General features: G+C 34.5%; 1 protein-coding gene across 1 annotated transcript in view; it reads left to right on the forward strand.

The window, feature by feature from the left end:
- ANO5 (anoctamin 5) overlaps nucleotides 1–18,402 on the forward strand; it is a 78,757-nt gene extending 60,355 nt beyond the window's left edge. Inside the window, exons 17-21 of the mRNA XM_049780691.1 lie at nucleotides 868–998; nucleotides 10,255–10,460; nucleotides 13,677–13,861; nucleotides 14,083–14,188; nucleotides 18,196–18,402. Of these exons, the coding sequence (XP_049636648.1) occupies nucleotides 868–998; nucleotides 10,255–10,460; nucleotides 13,677–13,861; nucleotides 14,083–14,188; nucleotides 18,196–18,402 (835 nt within the window). The remainder of the gene's footprint in view (nucleotides 1–867; nucleotides 999–10,254; nucleotides 10,461–13,676; nucleotides 13,862–14,082; nucleotides 14,189–18,195) is intronic.
- The last annotated feature ends 965 nt before the right edge of the window (nucleotides 18,403–19,367 follow it).

Below are 19,367 nucleotides of genomic sequence, written 5' to 3' on the forward strand. Positions count from 1 at the left end.
CATCTATCTTTCTTTCTTTCTTTCTTTCCTTCCTTTCTTTTTTTTCTTTCATTGCTGGCTTTGTGCTCTGAGATCACACCTGGTCTTGCTTTGGGTACAATAGAAAGTGCCAAGAATCAAAGTGAAGTGGCCCTATAAAAACAAGTGCCTTAATCTATCTCTATACTGTCTCTATAACCCTACATTATATTTTCTATTGAAAAAAATCATTTTGATTCTCAAAAAAAGTCTAAAGTGATAACAGTATTTTAATTTACTATAATAATCAATTGAATTGGTTAACATTTTGTTTAAGATATTTCTTTTATTTTCCCATGTTGAATGAGCCTTTTCGTTTTCTTTGTTAGACATGTTTTCTTGTGAAAAATTTCTCATTTATTTAAGTAATCCTGATAGTATAATAAATATGTATAACATATTTATATGTTTTTACATTTACATAAAACTATATCTATATATGTATGTATATACATATTCATATATAAATATATAACAAATAATTAGTATTACAAATACATGTATTAATATTTATATATTTTATATATACAATATAGATTTATATAACAACTAAATAGTATGACAAATAAAAACTGATGTCACATATACTTTAACAGAACTGTTTCTAAGTAAATATATTTTCATGAAGAGCATTTTTTTAATCAGCCCATAAAGTAATTTTGACTTTAGCTTATGTTAGGAAAATAGCGCTAAACAATGACCTAACTATAAATACATAAATTTCTATACTTTTTCACTACTTAACCTTCTTTTTCTATGAATTTCTAAATTTATCATTCTAATTCTATGAGTAATCCTTTGACTATTATTTTTAACTATCTTATCTACTTATTTGGTCATTTTTAACAGCATGACAAAAAATTGGTGGAGAAGACGAAAAGTTAAATCCAACTCTCAAAAGCTGTATACTCGTTGGGAGCAGGACGATGACCTTGAATACTTTGGGTCTATTGAACTATTCTATGATTACTTGGAAACAGGTAATATCCAACTACTGTCTTGAACCATACTTTCAGATTGAGTAAAACGAGCTAGCATATTTCCAGATTTTTAACTTTACTTCCTGCCTCTCACATAGTAAATATTCAATAAGTCATTAATGATGAATAAAAAGATACAAATGAATATTTTAAACAATTCAGAAATATTGTTTCAATCCATATAAAATGCAGAATATATTTTAGCTCCATATTATCAATCTTAGTTTTAAAAACCAGTTGCATGTTAATATTGTTAAACCAAATTAAGATAACTTTTTATAGCACTGTCATATCTCTTTTTCGTCTTTGCCTCAGAGACAACTCAGATAGAAAACAAGTTGAAAAATTACTTTAATCTTAGGTACATTTATTGAATCCACTATATTTAAGAGTGAAAAGTCTTCTGCAAGCTCAAACTAAGCTCAAAATGCAAAAGGGTAGTCTAAGAATTGAACAGCAGAAATACATTAAGGTGAGATTTTAGAAGAAAACAATGAGGCTGTTTATAACTCAGAACATTTTATGACTGTGACCTTTTTATCTCTTGTAGAGGAAAATTTTAAAATTTATTCTTACAATTGCTAAAATCTTAATGATATTAATGAGTTGCACTAAAATAGTTATTCTCCATTAAAAATAAGATGTGATACCTTGATTGAAATAGGTAAATTTAGGCCAATTTAAATTATGCTCATTATATATAAGTGTTGTAAAATTAATTATTTTATACTTTGGAAATGATAAGGTTATATTTTAATGTGTGAATTTCAAATGTTCAATAACATTTCAAAAATTATCACAGAAATTAAAATATGCTACATATTGAGATCACAATAAGTGACTATTGCAAATGAATTATACACATATCCTCATTTTTGTTCCATTGTATACTGAAGTCATTATTGCTGCAATTTATTTATTTTTGTTTTTTTTGTTTTTTTTCCTTTATTCTTTTTTTTAAATTTTTTTAATAAATTTATTTAAACACCTTAATTACATACATGATTGTGTTTGGGTTTCAGTCATGTAAAGAACACCACCCATCACCAGTGCAACATTCCCATCACCAATGTCCCAAGTCTCCCTTCGCCCCACCCGACCCCCGCCTGTACTCTAGACAGGCTCTCCATTTTCCTCATACATTCTCATTATAAGGACAGTTCAAAATGTAGTTATTTCCCTAACTAAACTCATCACTCTTTGTGGTGAGCTTCCTGAGGTGAGCTGGAACTTCCAGCTCTTTTCTCTTTTGTGTCTGAAAATTATTATTACAAGGGTGTCTTTCATTTTTCTTAAAACCCATAGATGAGTGAGACCATTCTGCGTTTTTCTCTCTCTCTCTGACTTATTTAACTCAGCATAATAGATTCAGTGTACATCCATGTATAGGAAAATTTCATGACTTCATCTCTTCTGACAGCTGCATAATATTCCATGGTGTATATGTACCACAGTTTCTTTAGCCATTCGTCTGTTGAAGGGCATCTTGGTTGTTTCCAGAGTCTTGCTATGGTAAATAGTGCTGCAATGAATATAGGTGTAAGGAAGGGGTTTTTGTATTGTATTTTTGTGTTCCTAGGGTATATTCCTAGGAGTGGTATAGCTGGATAGTATGGGAGCTCGATTTCCAGTTTTTGGAGGAATCTCCATATCGCTTTCCATAAAGGTTGAACTAGACGGCATTCCCACCAGCAGTGGATAAGAGTTCCTTTCTCTCCACATCCCCGCCAACACTGTTGATTCTCATTCTTTGTGATGTGTGCCATTCTCTGGGGTGTGAGGTGGTATCGCATCGTTGTTTTGATTTGCATCTTCCTGATGATTAGTGATGTGGAACATTTTTTCATGTGTCTTTTGGCCATGTATATTTCTTCTTTGTCAAAGTGTCTGTTCATTTCTTCTCCCCATTTTTTGATGGGGTTAGAAGTTTTTTTCTTGTAAAGTTCTGTCAGTGCCTTGTATATTTTGGAGATTAGCCCCTTATCTGATGGGTATTGGGTGAATAGTTTCTCCCACTCAGTGGGTGGCTCTTGTATCCTGGGCACTATTTCCTTTGAGGTGCAGAAGCTTCTCAGCTTAATTTATTCCCATCTGTTAATCTCTGCTTTCACTTGCTTGGAGAGTGCAGTTTCCTCCTTGAAGATGCCTGTAATGTCCTGGAGTGTTTTGCCTATGTGGTGTTCTATATATCTTATGGTTTGGGGGCTGATATCGAGGTCTTTAATCCATTTGGATTTTACCTTCGTACATGATGTTAGCTGGGGGTCTAAGTTCAATTTTTTGCAAGTGGCTATCCAATTGTGCCAACACCACTTGTTGAAGAGGCTTTCCCTGCTCCATTTAGGATTTCCTGCTCCTTTATCAAAAATTAAGTGGTTGTATGTCTGGGGAACATTTTCTGAGTAGTCAAGCCTATTCCACTGATCTGAGGACCTGTCCTTATTCCAATACCATGCTGTTTTGATAACTGTTGCTTTGTAGTACAGTTTAAAGTTGTGGAAAGTAATTCCTCCCATATTCTTTTTCCCAATGATTGCTTTAGCTATTCGAGGGTGTTTATTGTTCCAAATGAATTTCAAAAGTGTCTGATCCACTTCTTTGAAGAATGTCATGGGTATCTTTAGAGGGATGGCATTAAATCTGTATAATGCCTTGGGGAGTATTGCCATTTTGATGATGTTAATCCTGCCAATCCATGAGCAGGGTATGCGTTTCCATTTCCGTGTGTCCTCTCTTATTTCTTGGAGCAGAGTTTTATAGTTTTCTTTGTGTAGGTCCTTCACATATTTAGTCAAGTTGATTCCAAGATATTTGAGTTTGTGTGGCACTATTGTGAATGGGGTTGTTTTCTTAATGTCCATTTCATCCTTATTACTATTGGTGTATAGAAAGGCCATTGATTTTTGTGTGTTAATTTTGTAGCCTGCCACCTTGCTATATGAGTCTATTGTTTCTAGAAGCTTTTTGATAGAGTCTTTAGGGTTTTCTAAGTAGAGTAACATGTCATCTGCAAACAGTGAGAGCTTGACTTCTTCCTTTCCTATCTGGATTCCTTGATATACTTTTCTTGCCTAATCGCTATAGCAAGTACTTCCAGTGCTATGTTGAATAGGAGTGGTGAGAGAGGACAGCCTTGTCTTGTGCCAGAATTTAGAGGGAAGGCTTTCTGTTTTTCTCCATTGAGGATAATATTTGCCACTGGCTTGTGGTAGATGGCCTTCACTATATTGAGAAAGGTTCCCTCCATTCCCATCTTGCTGAGAGTTTTGATCAAGAATGGGTGTTGGACCTTATCAAATGCTTTCTCTGCATCTATTGATATGATCATGTGGTTTTTATTTTCCTTGTTATTGATGTTGTGTATTATGTTGATAGATTTACGGATGTTAAACCAGCCTTGCATTCCTGGGATGAAACCTACTTGATCGTAATGGATGATCTTTTTAACGAGGAATTGAATCCTATTTGCCAGGATTTTGTTGAGGATCTTTGCATCAGCATTCATCAGTGATATTGGTCTGTAATTTTCTTTTTTGGTAGCATCTCTGTCTGGTTTAGGTATCACCGTGATGTTGGCTTCATAAAAGCTATTTGGAAGTGTTTCTGTTTGTTCAATTTCATGAAAGAGTCTTGTCAAGATTGGCAGTAGTTCCTCTTGGAAAGTTTGATAGAATTCATTAGTGAATCCATCTGGACCTGGGCTTTTGTTTTTCGGCAGACATTTGATTACTGTTTTAATTTCATCAATGGTGATGGGGGTGTTTAGATATGCTACATCCTCTTCCTTCAACCGTGGAAGATTATAAGAGTCCAAGAATTTATCCATTTCTTCCAGGTTCTCATTTTTAGTGGCATAGAGTTTTTCAAAGTAGTATATGATTACCCTTTGAATCTCTGTCATATCAGTAGTGGTCTCTCCTTTTTCATTCCTGATACGAGTTATCAAGTTTCTCTCTGTCTTTCTTTGTTAGGTTTGCCAGTGGTCTATCAATCTTGTTTATTTTTTCAAAGAACCAACTTCTGCTTTCGTTGATCTTTCGGATTGTTTTTTGAGTTTCCACTTCGTTGATTTCTGCTCTCAGCTTTGTTATTTCCTTCTGTCTTCCTATTCTTGGGTCCTTTCGTTGAGCATTTTCTAGTTCAATTAGCTGTGTCATTAAGCTACTCAGGTAGCTCCTTCTTCCTTCCTGATGTGTGCTTGCAAAGCTATAAATTTTCCTCTCAGTACTGCTTTTGCTGTGTTCCATAAATTCTGATAGTTTGTGTCCTTATTGTCATTTGTTTCCAGGAACCTTTTTATTTCCTCCTTTATTTCATCTCGGACCCACTGGTTATTTAGCATGAGGCTGTTTAACTTCCAGGTGTTAAAGTGTTTCTTCTGAGTCCCTTTGGAGTTCACAAATAATTTCAGCGCTTTGTGGTCAGCGAAGGTAGTCTGCAAAATTTCTATCCTCTTGATCTTATGGAGGTATGTTTTATGTGCCAGCATGTAGTCTATCCTGGAGAATGTCCCATGTACATTGGAGAAGAATGTGTATCCAGGTTTTTGGGGATGGAGTGTCCTATATATATCCACTAGGCCTCTTTCTTCCATTTCTCTCCTGAGGTCTAGTATATTCTTGTTGAGTTTTAGTCTGGTTGACCTATCCAGTGTTGACAAAGCCGTGTTAAGGTCCCCCATAATTATTGTGTTGTTGTTGATATTATTTTTCAGATTTGTCAACAGTTGTATTAAATATTTTGCTGGCCCCTCATTCGGTGCATATATGTTTAGGAGAGTGAATTCTTCCTGCTCTACGTACCCCTTGATTAATATAAAATGTCCGTCTTTGTCCCTTACAACCTTCCTGAGTATAAAGTTTGCATTATCTGATATTAGTATGGCCACTCCAGCTTTTTTATGGGTGCTGTTTGCTTGGATAATTTTTCTCCAGCCTTTTATTTTGAGTCTATGTTTGTTCTGACTATTCAGGTTCATTTCTTGTAGGCAGCAGAAGGTTGGATTGAGTTCTTTGATCCATTTAGCCACTCTGTGTCTCTTAACTGGTGCATTTAGTCCATTGACGTTGAGAGAAAGAATTGTCCTGGGATTTAACGCCATCTTTATTTCAAAATTTGGTGTGTCTTTTGGGTAGTCTTGTCTTAGATTAGGTCTTTCAGTTTTTCTCTTAAGACTGGTTTTGTGTCTGTGAAGTTTCTGAGCTGTTTTTTGTCTGTGAAACATGTATTCTTCCGTCAAACCGGAAAGTGAGTTTTGCTGGGTATAGTATTCTGGGTGAAGCATTCATTTCATTCAGTCTTGTCACAATATCCCACCACTGCTTTCTGGCATTTAGTGTTTCTGGTGACAGGTCTGCTGTAAATCTCAAGGATGCTTGCTTGAATGTAATTTCCCCTTTTGATCTTGCTGTTTTCAGAATTCTGTCTCTATCTGTGGGATTTGTCATTGTGACTAGGATGTGTCTTGGGGTGGTTTTTCTGGGGTCTCTTTTGGTTGGTACTCTTTGGGCATGCAGGATTTGATCACATATATTCTTTAGCTCTGGAAGTTTCTCTTTAATGATGTTCTTGACCGTTGATTCTTCCTGGAAATTTTCTTCCTGGGTCTCTGGGACTCCAATGATTCTTAAGTTGTTTCTGTTGATCTTATCATAGACTTCTATTTTCATCTGTTCCCATTCTTTGACTAATTTTTTCATTGTCTGCTCATTTGCTTTAAGTTTTTTGTCCAATCTCTCCTGCTGTATGGAATTGTTATGTATCTCATCTTCCACAGCACCAAGTCTATTCTCAGCTTCTGATACCCTGTCCCAGAGCTTATCCATTTTGTCATTCACTTCGTTTACTGACTTTTTCAGTCCAGTTAGTTGACATGTTATTTCAGTTTGGAGTTTTGTGATTTCTATCTTCATATTTTCTTGGTTCTTATTAGTGTTCTGTTCAACTCGATCCATGGTTTCTTGGAGTCCGTTGAGCATCTTCCATATTGCTAGTCTAAAGTCCTTATCTGAGAGGTTGATTAGTTGGTTGGTCATTATCTTGTCCTCAGAATTGTCATCTTCATTCTCTATGTCTGATGCTGGCCTGCGTTGTTTCCCCATTGTCACACTTGTATTGTGGGTTTTTCAACGTGTTGTGGTGGTATTCATTGTTTATATGATGCAGGCAGCACACTCCTCTGGCTCCTCCCTTTCGGGATGGGCTGACTTGCCTCTAAGGGAGGGGAGTCCTCTGTGGATGAAGCCTCACACTGTGTCAAATCTTAGGCCGGAGCATGCAACAGAGAAGACAGTCCAGAGAGAAATGTTTGCTTCTTTGATATAGCGCCGTTCTTAGTGTGATTTTTCCTTCTTGTTGCAATGGAGTTCTTTTGTTCCCTACGCGGCCGTGCTCCACTGGAGCCTCTTTTTGCCCCACTCGCAAGAGTTTCACGCAAGAGGACAGTAGACAGACATAGACAGGTCACACTCACAGTTTTTCACAGTTGGGCCCCACTGGGCCGGTGTACTTTCACGGATTTTCCCCGCCTGGTGTCACACACAGGGAGCTGGCTTTTGCAAAGCCTTGCCGGTTTTCATGCTCTGTAGTCCCTCCCTGAAAATGGCCTCTGGGCGAGCGAGGTTTTTGGAGCCTCTTTTTGCCCCACTCGCAAGAGTTTCACGCAAGAGGACAGTAGACAGACATAGACAGGTCACACTCACAGTTTTTCACAGTTGGGCCCCACTGGGTCGGTGTACTTTCACGGATTTTCCCCGCCTGGTGTCACACACAGGGAGCCCTGCAATTTATTTTTGAGTACACTGAAAATTCTAAGCTTAATTAACTTTCCATTGATCTCAAAATTTATTTTCTTGATATCTAAGATTTGAACCTAGATATTCCAAGCCATTTCTGCATGGTATTGTCTCTAAAAGTTTTATTTCTTGCTGCACTAGAAAAGGTAGAAAGGTACTTTGTTCAGTTTCCTTAGTTAGATGAGAAATCAAGAAAAGGAGAGAAGGAGGGGAGTCAGAGAGTATGGCTCACATCCCACAAATACACATTGCAGAACCAAGATGAGTCAGAAGCTAAGCAGAACAAGCAGTGGTGGCGAAAACTCCTTGGTGGGCCTGATAAATATTTTTGGCAGGCCACATGTAGCCTGTGAGCCATTGTTTGAGGACCCCTATGCTACACTATTGTTTTGACCCCAGTCCCATTAAATACTAAGGCAGGGGTTCGCAAACTTCTAAAACAGGGGCCAGTTCACTGTCCATCAGACTGTTGGAGGGCAGGACTATATTTTAAAATTTTATGAAAAAAATTTTATGCACTCTGCACATATCTTATTTTGAAGTAAAAAACAAAATAGGAATACATACAATATTTCAAAGAAGAACAAGTAAATTTAAATCAACAAACTTACCAGTATTTTATTGAAAATTATGGGCCTACTTTTGGCACGGCATAGTTTGAGACCCCTGATATAGCAGGTAGAGTATTTGCCATGCTCATGACTCACTCAAGTTTTATTCCTGTCATTCCATATTTTCTCCCATGTATTGCAAAATTGATCTCTGACCATAGAGTAAACCCTAGCACTATTGGATGTGGCCCCAAATTTTTTAAAATATATTTGAAAAGACTGATATTTATGAAAGTTTTATAAAAATAAAATTAAGAAATACTTAGATTCATCTAAAAATAAAGGCCTTATGAAAGATTCTTTGTGGGGCTGGAGAGATAGCATAGAGATAGGGCTCAGCCTTGCATGCAGAAGGACAGTGGTTCGAATCCCGGCATCCCACATGGTCCTCTGAGACTGCAGGAGTAATTTCTAAGCGTAGAGCTAGGAGTTACCCCTGAGCGCTCCTGGGTGTGACCCAAAATCCAAAAAAAAAAAAAAAAAAAAAGATTCTTTGTGCCTTCAATGAAAGCCATTTTAGTAGCTTTCTTGTTTTCTTCATTCATATACAAAGTCTAGCTTAGCTGTCTGTGTTTTAGCCAAATCAGAGTTGTAAAGAAAAGAAAAGAAAAATACCAACAGTTCACCTTGGTAATACTTCACAATGAGTAAAGTCTGTGAAACTTATACAAAGATGTCAAGAGGGTCATACAGATGATTCAAAGGGCTGGAGTGAATTCTTTGCATGTGGGAACCCTGGGTTTGATCCTGGCATCAAATTTTCAAAAAACACTGCTAAGTTAATTCCCAAGCACTACCAATTAAGATGAAAAAATATAATGAGAGAGAATAAATGATCCAGAACATGACAAATACCTCAATCAAGAAAATAGGTTTTTCTTCTGCCAACATGCATTTTATTTATTTTTATGCTTTCTATTATTTACTTTCTGATTAACTTAAATAATAAATATTTCAACAGAATTTTTTTCTGTATCTTTAAATGATAAATAATTATTTCATTCATAAAATGCTTAGTTGATTTTCAAAAAGTGGCTCAAACTTCTTATTTGTTCAGAGCTTTGTGCCTATAGAAGCTCCCAGTACCACTGTACATGGCCACAAACCAAAGCAAAATAACACAAATCATAAGACTAACAAGGACTAGGTCTTCTGGTCCTCATTGCTATAGTCTTTGGATATTATTATTATCCTATCTAAACTATCCCATTAGTGACTGTGATATTTCTGTCTTTCCTTCTACCTCTAACTCATTGCAGTTAGCATAAAGCTCTTATATCCATCCATGTATAAGCAAACGTCATGACTTCATTTTACGTAACAGTCGCATAGGTGGGAAATGTGTATTGGTAAAGGGATGTGTGTTGGAACATTGCATGACAGAAACACAATCATGAACAACCTTGTAAATGCATAACATATTGATCTAATTAAAATGTATTAATTAAAAATACCATAAGGCTAGTATCTACTAGTACTACTAATGAGTATACTTGCATATGCTGACTATAATTTTCTATGATCTCAAAATTACATTATCCTGAAAAAATTACTACATTGGTATAAAATTAAGGTAAAATTTAGAATAGCATAGACTAGTAAACCATAAAAGTATATTTCTTTAAGAGAACCCTCTCCCAAAAGAAACAGAAAGGCAGAATCTAGATGCAAGATCAGTAAGATATCAAGTGTGGTTCCTACAGAAAGGAAGGAGTGAGCAGACGAAAAGAGACTAAGTGTTTTGCTGATGTAATTTCTCCAAAATTAAAAAGGTGCCAGGAATTAAGCAAAGTGTTACTTTTACCCTTTATCCTTCAAAATAATGAATGTGTGAATTTTTCTCCCCAACAGTTATTCAATTTGGATTTGTTACATTATTTGTGGCTTCTTTCCCTTTGGCTCCTCTACTTGCACTCTTGAATAATATTATAGAGATACGAGTGGATGCCTGGAAACTTACTACTCAGTACCGGAGACCTGTAGCTGCTAAAGCTCATAGTATAGGTGTTTGGGAAGACATTCTCCTTGCAATGGGGATCCTTTCTGTTGTAACTAATGTAAGTGGGCATAATTTGATGGGCTGAATTTGTATACTTCCCTTTCTCTTGCCTGGGGTTGAGCAAATATGAAAAATGTCTTTTTATAAAAAAAAAACTAGTTATTTTTGTAACGAGAGCTCATAACGTTGAAACAATCCAATGACATTAGAAACTCATATAAAATAAAGTTATGAAATCTGTTTGATATATAAATGGGTATAAAGACCATTATGCTGAGAAAAAAGAGGGAGAAGGAGAGGTATAGACATAGAATAATCTCACTCATTTGTGGGATATAAGAAAAATAAGTGATAGTATGGTAATAATATCGAGATACAATAGAGATGCAAACCAGGAGGACCATTCTATTTTACGAAGCTTGCCACAAATAAGGAAGCAGTGCAGTTAGGGCAGAGGACAATAATAGTTGGAACTGTTCAAAGTGTTGAACAAGAACTGGGTGCTGAAAGAAGATAAAGTTATATGCATGGTGCTACTTTATTAGTAATAGTGGAAACCATACTGTTAAAGGGGGAGAAAAGAGAAAGAGGAAAAGAGAGAGAGTGTGAGTGAGAGAGAGAGAAGAGAAAGAAGCAAAATATTCGCTCCAGAGATAGGCAGGTGGGAGGGTGGGAGAAAAACTGGGGACACTTATGGGTGGAAAATGTACACTAGTGAAAGGTGGGGTACATTGTATAACTGAAATTCAATCACGAATAATTTTGTAACCATGGTGTGTAAACAAAGTAATAAAACACTTATAAAGAACAGGACAATTATACATCATTCTCAAAAAATATTCTTAGTTTCATAGTGGTGATATATTAGAAAATAGATAGTAGTACATATAATTTTAATAATAAAACTACAAATTGGTTATATATAAAATTGTATGCTACCAATTAATAACATAATATTTACCTCCATTGTTTCACCATTTATAAAACATCTTCTAAAAATGAAAATAAAGGTAGCTACCCTTAATCAGAAAAGTAATATATGCATTTGCTTATAGAAAAGGTATAAAAATTAAAGTTGTTAACATTTTAAATAAAGAAAACCTAATGACAGCATTCTCACTTATTTTGTGGGGAGCAGGGGGCACACCAGTAAGCTCAGAACTCACTCCTGGCTCCCAGTATGCTCTCTCTTCATACCCGAATCATTCCTGGCAGAGAATTCCTGGAAGGACCAAATGAAGAATAAGGGATAAAACTTGGGTCAGTTGCATTCAAAGTATGTACCACCACTTTACCTGCTCTCTGAAATAGCATCCTCTTTTTTAAGTAAGATTATTGTATAAAATATTAAAAATTAAATGTAATTCATTAATTTTAAACTTAATTTTAAATTAAAATGAAAAAAAAAAGGGCCTGAGAAGACAGTACAAGGTTCAAGTTTTTTGCTAGATATGACCATAGTTTTAGACCTGGCAATCCATATGGTCTCTTGGGCATTGACAGGAGTGATCCTTGAACATAAAAAATGAATGACCTAAATGACCAAATCAAAATGAGACAAACAAAAAAAATCAACAGAAATCAACTAAAATCAGAATACAGAAGCAATATTTTGTTTTATTAAGAAACAATGAGGGAACAGCAATTACATGCAGTAAACTAGGATTTGATCCCTGTCAGCTCCCCTCACCCCCAAGCACTGCCACTAGTGAGGCTGAGCAAAGAACCAGGAGTAAGCTTCAACTACCAAAAGTTGTTTCCCTCCAAAAATAAATTTTTGAGGAAACATAATAAATAGAAAACGTATACTTAGCATGAAACACATATCAATATAAAAGATAATAGCTGGAAGTAGTGGCGGGCCTGTAGTCCCAGCTACTTGGGAGGCTGAGGCTGGAAGATCACTTGAGTCCAGGAGCTCTAGGCTGTAGTGCTCTAAGCAGATTGAGTGTCCTCACTAAATTCAGCATCAATATGGTGAACCCCTCCCACCCCCAAGAATGGGTGTCATTAGGTTGTTTAAGGAGGGGTGAACCAGCCCAGGTAGGGAACAGAGCAGGTCAAAGCTCCTATGCTGATGGGATCACACCTGTGAATAGCCAGTGCACTCAAGCCTGGGGAACATAGTGAGACCCTGTCTCTGAAAAATACAAAACAATACAATACAATAATAAAATAAAAAATAAAATAGCAAGAACAGGGGCTGGAGCAATAGCATAGCAGTAGGGCATTTGCCTTTCATGCAGCCGGCCTGGGGCAGATCCAGGTTCCATTCTCATCATCTCATATGGTCCCCAGAGCCTGCCAGGGCAATTTCTGAGCTCAGATCCAGGAGTAACCCCTGAGAGCCACCGGGTGTGACCAAGAAAAAAAACAAAAACAAAAAGTAAGAATAAAAGTATAATAAAAGTAATATATAAAATAATATTATTAATTATGTAAATAATATAATTACAGTTAACATATAATTATACATAATTACAATTAATTATACATAGTATGATTATAATTATATAATATAAAATTATAAAAGTATAATATAAGCTAACATAAAATGATAATATATAATATAATAAATTATATATAAATATATAGATTTATAATATATAAATCATAATATAAAAGTATAATGAACTAAATTAGAGAACAAAAATTAAGTAATCATTGAGTAAATTAATCGTTGATCAGTTGAGAGAATAAAATAAACAAAACTGAACATTTAAAGTAAAAACAAAGTAGTTGGGGCTGGAGCAGTGGCACAAGCGGTAGGGCTTTTTGCCTTGCACTGACAAACCACGACTTGATCCCTGGCATCCCATATAGTCCCCAAGCCAGGAGCAATTTCTGAGGACATAGCAGGAGTAAAAAAAAAAAGAAACTGTAGTTACAGGTATGGTTAATAAAATTAGGAGTGATCATTATAAGTGTTTTCATATCAATAAAGAGTAAAATGTTTGAAGTTATCTTTCTAGAAAATAAAATTTGTCCAAATTTATTATATTAATAGTTGAAACTGGACAAATGGCTAAGTGACCTAAGTAACCTGAAGCAACAAGTAACCCAAAGTAACCTTAAGGAAACAGAATATTTATATAGTCTAGAGTTCAGAAGAAGATGAGAAAACATTCTCTTTTTATCTCTCTCCTCTCTATCCCTCATAGTAATATGAGTTTTATGGCACTATGATCATTTTGCATCCACGTGGCACAAATAAGCCTTGAAGAAAAAAATGCTGAATTGTTCTCTAATAAATCCTCTCTCTTTTGTTCTTTAGGCTTACATTATTGCCTTCACATCGGACAGGATTCCTCGTTTAGTTTACAAATTTACCCACTCAAAAGATCCTGATGAACCTCTGAGAGGATATGTCAACAACAGCCTGTCTGTATTCCTCATAGCTGATTTTTCAAACCGATCAGTACATACTCCGTCTCAAAAGAAAAACTTCACTACTTGCAGGTTATCTTTTTAAACTTTTTTCAGGTTTTCATTTTGCTCTTTTACTTATTTCTTAAATTCACTATTTTATTAATGTCTTGCCATGTAAATATTTTACTGGGAACAATAACAGTCCTGGATAAATTCTAGAAGTGACACGTTAAGGGGCACATGTATAGGTAGGGAACTCATAGAAATCTGAAGCAATAACTAATGTTTTTTCATTAACTCTTATTTTTCAGATACAAAGATTTCAGATTACCTCCTGATCATGAACAGAAATATGAACATAGTAGGGAGTACTGGCATACCCTGGCTGCAAAGTTTGCCTTCGTCATAATTATAGAAGTATGCTTTTCTGAAAGGTCATTTAAGTTAGTCTATTTTTGTTCCCCCAGAAGGGAAAATTTCCTCACTCTAACTACAGTCTCTTTCCATCTTAGACCAAATGCAAGTGTTGTTCATAGGTTTTACCTTCATCAGTAAGAAGAGTGGAGAAATCTAAGAAATATTTTCCTATTTGAAATTTCATAGACCAAGTATAAATTAGTTTTTCTATATTTCTAAAGCTCACTCACTAGAAAATTAGTGGTCCTAATAATTGTTTTGGATGAAGAATTTCCTGTCTTGAAATGAAGACTAAGGCTCTTTTAGTCCAATAAATTTCTGATTTATTACTAACTACTGTTGAATGGATAAAGGTGACCCCCCCAAAAAAATAACAAAAAATACAACATTTTCATAGGTCAAAAAGAAAGGATCAAAAGAGGACTCACTGTTTTTATTTTTTGTTGGTTTTTTATTTTCATCTTTTGCTTATTGACTATATATTTTGTTTATTGACTATATATATTATATTTTGTTTATTGACTATATAGTCTATGAAATGTTAAAGGCTGATTCTTGATTCTTTGTCTTGGTTTACTCCTGGTAGTTCTTTGAGGTCCTTATGAGATACTGGAGATAAAACCTAGGTTTAGTGCATGTATGGCAAGTGCCTTAACCCATGTATAATGCCTCCTGCATGTGCAATCACTGATTTCACTAAAAACAAACACTTTGTATACTGGTTACAGAAGCTACAATCATATATTTGCTAATGAAACCTCTTCTCTTACAAATGAATGTGAAATTTAGGAAGATTATATAGTTGGTTTAAAGATAAACAACTAATATTATAACTTGGTTGTCATGCCAGATATACTACTAATGACCTTCTGCTCTACCCACTGTATTTTCTCTCATGTGGGATATCCAGCATAGTTGTGGTTATAAATAAATCATGTAATAAGAAAGAACAAATGACAAATAATAGAGATTTCATTTGATAAAGATATAAACTAAGCACAACAAAACATGAATGCCAATAGGAAGAGTGAAATAAATGTAAGACTTAATTTTTTACTATACACCACAGTAATTTACACTATTAATGTCTATCAAATTCTAATCATTTCTCAATTCAATCAAGGTTATACATGTGAATAAAAAAGAAAAATTATACATAGTAAAAAACATAGAATTTATTATTTTTATTTCTTTTTTCTTTTTTATATTTGGGACCCAATGGCTGTACTCAGGTCTGATTACTTCTGGCTCTGTACTCATCAGAGATCACTTTTGGCAGGTTATGGAGGCATTATGAGATGCCAAGGATCAAACCTGGGTCAGATTCATTCAACACAAATTTCTTACCCTCTATGCTACATGCACTGTATTCTTACATACTATTTCTTCCCATGATTTTATTTTCTTTTTGTCTATTTATTTATTTATTTATTTATTTATTTATTTATTTATTTATTTATTTATTTATTACTTATTATTATTATCTTAGCACTTCTCTTTACCCTCTCTGGTAGTCAATACAATGTTTTCTGTGCTATTTTTCTCCTTTTCCTGGAATACTATTTCAACTTTAATTATCTTGGTAATTTTCAGGAGAAAAGTATAGGCAATCAATTTGAGAAATATTTGATATTAAAAAGTCATTTTCGGGGCCAGAATGATGATAGCACAATAGTAAGGCATTTGCCTTGCACACTGCAGATCCGGGACAGACCTGGTTCAATCCCCTGGCTTTCCATAGAATCCCTCAAACCAGGAGCAAATTTTTGAGCTCATAGCCATAAATAATCCCTGAGTCACCTGGTGTGGCCCCCCAAAAAAGAAAAAAATAATGTTATTTTCTAATTTGGGGATCTCCTAAAACCTCAAGAGACCTGGGGACAATACTTGTGGATCCTGAATAATTATAACATTCCCTTCAATACAAAGATTTGAGATGTAATACTGCACAGGATGAGCAGTGTCCAGTATTTTCTAGGCCATGCTGTTACTCATGAGGGCTCAAAGTGTCACATTTAGTGATATTATTGGGTGATTAATGTGATGCTTGGGGGAACGGGAAACTGAACTGGGTTGGAAACATATCCTAAACTTTGTACTACCCCTCAACCCCTGAAATGTCATTTTTCTTTCTTCATAAATTATTAGAAAATATGAAATTCAAAGTCAAAGATTATTTTTTCATAAAATTATTTACATTTTCCATAATTTTATACAACGCATTGTTCTGTTTTGCTGCTATTGTTATTGGTCATTTCCCAGGGTCATGATAGATTGCAGTGCATCTATTTATAGTCCTTTTGTTTGATTTTTTTTGGGGGGTTTACTCCTGACAAAGCTTAGGGGTTACTTATGGTTTTATGCCCAAAAATTACCCAGGAGACCATAGTGGATCACAGGTATGAAACTCAGGTCAACCACATGCAATTCAAATACACTACCCACTGTAATATCTCTCTAGCCCCCTTTTAATTTATTTTAATCAGTAAACTTTGAGGAAGTTCTCTTTAATGAAACTAAAAATACAATTTATTATTCATTACTTGTGACATTGTTCATTTTTGTATTATTCCCTGAAACCCATAGATCTGAAAAGGTTCTTATGATTCAAGTTGAGAAAATTTACTTATGTTATTTTTTGTTTTGTTTTGTTTGGGTGCCACACCCGGTGACACTCAGGGGTAACTCCAGGCTATGGGCTCAGAAATTGGTCCTTGCTCAGAGGACCATATGAGATGACAGGGATCAAACCCAGGTCCGTTCTGGTTCAGCATGCAAGACAAATGCCCTACCCCTATGCTAACACTCCAGCCCCTTGCTTATATTATTTCATGAATAGTTTCTTGGGTTATTTTCTTCTTGTCGCTATTATTTGATGATTTTTCTTCTTTTTCTATTTTCTCTATAGTATTTTTTTAATTTTGACATTCTAATTTTCCATTGTCATCATATAAGGAGATTATCTTTGCCCTTTGTTACTATTTTTGTGTACTACTAATCTTTGCTCCCTCAATTGTCAGTTATATCTTAGTTCCTTTATTTTTCCTCTTAACTTTTTTTCATCTAAGAAACATCATTTAGTGTTTGTTGGCAATCTGCTCAATTTTAAGAATAAAGCAGTGAAAGGTAATTATAAATTTTGTGTATATTCAAGATGAATGCATTTGGTAGGGTTTTGTGTAGGATAAAAAAGGTAGTGAGTGATCTATAACTCTAATTTCATAAACTACTTTTTTCCCCAAATAAATCACTGAATTCTTGACTATTGATTATTTCATGATACCTATGTTCTGAGAGCTGAGAAATGCAGAAGGGACTACTCCTCTCACTGTACTGTTAGTAAAATTCCACATAGTTGCACTGTTTTCAATGTAGAGTCACAAATCTATCATCTATTTTTCAGAAAAGGAAAATTTTTCCTGTTAAAATACCTCCTTACTAGTGCTTCAAAATGAATTGTGGAAAAGTATGGCCTGTGGAAGGAGAAAGGTTCTGAAAACTGAAAGGATTCTTACACAAATTTTGAATAATTCTGTTTTCAACACCACCCACATTTCTGCCACAAAAATCATTAATATTTTCTCTCTATGTTGCTGTTTATCTAACACAAAAGTGATTTAAACATGCTGGTTTTCATCTTCCTATATATCACTAGTGGCAAGTTTAACTACAGCTTTTCTGAATGTTGCTAGTATAACCACTCTTTCCTTTTTCTCTTAGTGCTATACCACTTAAATAATCTTTTATAAACATTTCATTAGTTTTTTATCAGTGCACAGAATATATCCAACAGTCACTTTCATTTATAACTTCTGGGATTATATATTTAACTATAAGTTTACTTATTTGTTAGTGGTCATTGTAGGCAAGTTTATAGAAATAGCATTTAACTTCTTGATTTTTTTCTGAATCATAAACAGTTTTTACTGAACAAAATGCTTTTAAAGAATTTTCTATAACTATATAAAAATATCTAATAGTATCTTTATTTCTTATGTTTCCTCTAGCACATAGTGTTCTTAATTAAATTTGCGTTGGATTGGATTATTCCTGACATTCCAAAAGATGTTAAAATCAAACTGAAGAAGGAAAAGCTAATGACGGTTAAGTTGATCCATGACTTTGAGTTAAAAAGAATGAAAGAGAGCTTGATATCAAAGAGTGATGACTCAAGCAAAGATAGCTCTACTAAGGAAAATTTACAAGAGACCTAATCAACATAATAAACAAGAATCCATTTGCTTGTCTGGCTTTATAACTTTTCAAAATTTGGAGTTAAAGTCAGACCCATGAGTCAATTTAACCCATTCTTCATTTTAGCTAAGCATTTTTGTGCATACTAATAGAGGCTGGTTTTTTAAGAGTGAAAGAGTGCTACCCATTTATTGGCTGAACCCTGTAAAAATACTGTTTACTGGGAATTTATAAATGATTGTAAAAATATAGATAGAATCATAATATTGAAAAATTATGGAACGTTGCTGTTTGAAATTAAATACTAGACTTGAATTGTCCTATGAATCTTCATTTTCCTGGTCTTCTATTGTGTTTCTTTATCTGTTTTATGCATCAGAAAATTATTGGTGGTGCTGGAGAGAGACAATACATTGGGTCAGCCACTTGCAAGGCAATTGCTCTACCCTCTGTGCTATTGCTCTAGCCCTCTAGAAGAGGAAATTATTTTTAAAATAAGTTAAGAGTTCTTAAAACTGATAAACATTTTCTTTTCAAATGTTGTTGATAAATACTTTATTGCATTAAATATTTTATTCAGAATTCTTCTCCTTTTTTCTTAGATTTTAAAATAAAATATATGTATAGTTTATTTTTTTTTCCTTAAAGATTTCTAAACTGAAATCCTAAGACAATTAAGTTCAGATAAATGTGTCTTACACAATACAAAAAAAATTATCAACATGGATGAATTAAGGGCTATCTACCAAATATTATGTTTATATTTATTTGTTGACATGATAAATGTTTCAGAATCTAGTCAAACCCATAGCTTTTTCAGAAATGTTCTCCAAAAGATTGAGATTTTATTTAAATAATTTTAAGTACAATGACTAAATCAAATACATTATTCTCACCTTCATTTTTCTTAACACTTAAGAGACATCACTTTCAAACACTCTTTTAGATGATTTCATCGAGAAGAAAGTAATTAATTAAATGGAAT

The sequence above is a fragment of the Suncus etruscus genome, chromosome 9, assembly GCF_024139225.1.
Source record: "Suncus etruscus isolate mSunEtr1 chromosome 9, mSunEtr1.pri.cur, whole genome shotgun sequence".
Taxonomy (NCBI): Eukaryota; Metazoa; Chordata; class Mammalia; order Eulipotyphla; family Soricidae; genus Suncus; species Suncus etruscus.